This window comes from Zingiber officinale, chromosome 7A (genome assembly GCF_018446385.1).
Source record: "Zingiber officinale cultivar Zhangliang chromosome 7A, Zo_v1.1, whole genome shotgun sequence".
Classification (NCBI taxonomy): Eukaryota; Viridiplantae; Streptophyta; class Magnoliopsida; order Zingiberales; family Zingiberaceae; genus Zingiber; species Zingiber officinale.
The window spans coordinates 20067840-20070871 of NC_055998.1; the positions used below are offsets into that span (position 1 = coordinate 20067840).

A 3032-nucleotide genomic window follows, 5' to 3' on the forward strand; every position below is an offset into this window, starting at 1 on the left:
TACTCGATCTTACCTAATAGGAAAACACTTGATTATTATTGTTGTATCATCTTTATAGTAGTATCTGTAGATTTCGATTTATTCTTTTTATAGTCGAGAAATACTAGCCCGGATACGATTTGATGACAATGATAATGATTTATTTGGAATATGGATCATACTACCTAAGCTGAACCACCAAGAATTCAGTGCTTTTACATGTTCTAGAAACTGTTTGGTAAATACAAATAGCACTAGTTGACACTTCAAAGTAGATTAATTATGTTCGTAAAATAATTCTCTGTTTGCAATAAATCCATTGCAGGATTGCTGAATCTGAAGGGGAGAAAATAAACTCAAAATCTCTAGGTTATTTGTATTTGGAGAAAACAAAGCTGAACTTATTTGTATATGGAGAAAACAATGCTGAACTTTAATGGAACCCAAGTTCATGGCTTGTTGATGGCGGTGGTGGTGTTGGCCTTGGTTGGAGAACTGGTGTCTCCTCCCATTCCTACAGCATTCTTCACAACTTCAGCTGCCCCCTGTGCCATGATCTTCACTTGACCCCCAGTCTGCAAATTAAATTCGTACAAGTCAATGCAAATCTTGAGCATTCCATACCGAAATTATAGACCAAATTCAGCCTAATTATGCTTCTGATATATCAACTTGGAACAACTATTTTTAAACTATGTTGGTAAACTTTTTCAAGTGACTAGTTCCATCGTAAAGCGGCCCCATATTCTAGAAAATTCCATAAGAGATTTTTTTTGAAGAGACACAGTACCACTGTGCTATTAAGAGGACTCGAACACGATACCTCATGCAGCAAATATTTGTACTGCTAAGAGGACTCGAACTCGGCAGCTCAGACAGTAGATGTCAATGTACTTGCCACTAGGGCAAAGGCATATCAACGAAACTGTGTTGGGTAAACTTTTCTAAGTGATTGCCCCACCACCGAGCGGCCCCATAGTCCAGAAAACCCCTTAAGGAATTTTTTAGAGAGGCACAGCAAATATTTGTGCTGCTAAGAGGACTCGAACTCGGCATCTCAAGTAAATTTTTTTTTTGTTCTCTCGGAGTGGTGCGGTGGTTAAGGCATGGGGCGTTGCCACATGAGGTCTTAGGGTCGAAACTCGGTAAGTCCGAGCATGTCTTCCCCAAGCCTTGACCACTTGTACTAATGGCTAGTAGTCACTTGTTATTTATCTCCTCTATGTTGATCTAAGGACGGATTGATAGGGATGCTGGGGAGTGAATCCCCTTTTTTGCCCCTTGAAACAACTATTTTTAGAGTAACTAAAAGGAGCATACGTTTTGGAGAATTTCTCCAGCTTTACCCATTCCTTGTTGGCCAACTTCAGATGCCTTGTGTATCACCTAATAAAATGCCACAATAAAAATGAACTAAATTCTGGAAAAATTAAACAAAATAATTGACGAAACTAATCTTTATACACTATCTGAGAGACTAGGATTATCGACTAACGTTGCTCGATATATTTGCTCCCATTTCTACAACATTCTTCACCGTATCAGTCGCCCCTTGTGCCATGTTCCTCATTTGGTTCTCAGTCTATAGGAAAACAATGCAGATGAACTTATGTAAGAATTTAAACCTAATCAAACCGCTTAAAATTACAATTTTATCAAATGACCAAACTTTCTACTGACAAACTAAATATATCTGTTGGAGAACACCTGTTGGAGAACTCCTCCAGATTGATTCTTGATCTCTTGGTGGGTTTCAGATGCCTCACTCATCATCTCATTCTTCTTCATCTATAGTACATAACATTTCACAAGTAGATAGTAAGCTTGAATCTTTATTCCTTCTCCAAAACTCGAGTTATATATTTATGTATTCTTAATACTGACTTGATATGAAGATCAGAATGACAGAATCAGTGTAGTTACGATCTAATAACTCCAGTTCTCCCATTATACTTACTTGTGCCTGACATGCTACTTCTTCATCTGCCATATTTTCCCAAGGTGGAAGAAGACAAACAAATAGAATTGTTACTTTGTTAAAAGAGGCTGAGCGTTATGATATTAAAGAAGCAGCAGACAGGTATTTAAAGAGATCTCCGGCGGTAAATTTGGAGATCGCCAAGTTTCAAGCCCTTTGACGAGGAGCTTCCGTAGATAGCTCTTGAAACTCACACTAAACTCACACTATGTAGATTTCGCCTTCTTTTGCGGAATTCAAACAGCATGAAAATTCGAAGGGTTCCTTGAGAAATTAACATTTAGAATATTTACCATATATGGTTCATTTTTTTTCTTTTACATTCTTATCTTCTTTTCCATTATTAGAGTCAGGAAATAATAATAATAATAATAATAATCATATGTCCAATACAATCCGGAAGGCAATTAAACACTATTTAAAAAAAATCCTTATTTAGGGATGAATTTTAATGATAAAAATAATTCGTCAATTAGTAATAAAAATAGTGACAAAAAATTCATCGTCATAATATAGCAACAAAATAATTTTTGGTCATAAATTTAGCAAAAAAAAAATTATAGTTGATTTACGATGAAAATAAAACTTATTATAAAATTGGGTTGAATTTCATTTTGGTCGCTGATCAATGACGAATTTATGATAAACTATGGATTCGTTGGACATATAAATTGTAGAAGAATGTCGATTTAGTAAATCTAATGACGAATATTTGCACGTCATTGAATCAGAGACGAATCCAGCATTTGTCATTGAATTAACGACAAATCCAGATTCGTCGCTAAATCAGGGACAAATCTAGGATTTGTCATTGAAATCAGGGATGAATCGTTCATGCCTTAATTTTGCTACTTCTTCCTCATGCACACATGCAGCACCCGATCTCCTCCCATTTTCTCCAACTTGCAAAGCTCGACGATCTCCACCGTTAAGCTCCTTTTCTTTCCCCGTCCCTTGTCCCTCCCCTGCACTCTTTCTCCAATGAGTGCTCGTGGCTGACCACGAGGCCCTTTGCATGGGGGATCAAGTGACCCACGATGTATTTCGCACACGCTCGGAATTATGACCTATTATA

General features: G+C 37.0%; 1 protein-coding gene across 1 annotated transcript; it reads right to left on the reverse strand.

The window, feature by feature from the left end:
* Positions 1–428: 428 nt before the first annotated feature.
* LOC121999256 lies at positions 429–1969 on the reverse strand. The gene is made up of 5 exons (XM_042553959.1): positions 1937–1969; positions 1687–1767; positions 1475–1561; positions 1300–1365; positions 429–554 (listed from the first exon to the last, which is right to left on the reverse strand). Exons 1-5 carry the CDS (start codon positions 1967–1969, stop codon positions 429–431), a joined length of 393 nt encoding a protein of 130 aa, XP_042409893.1.
* Between the last annotated feature and the right edge of the window lie 1063 nt (positions 1970–3032).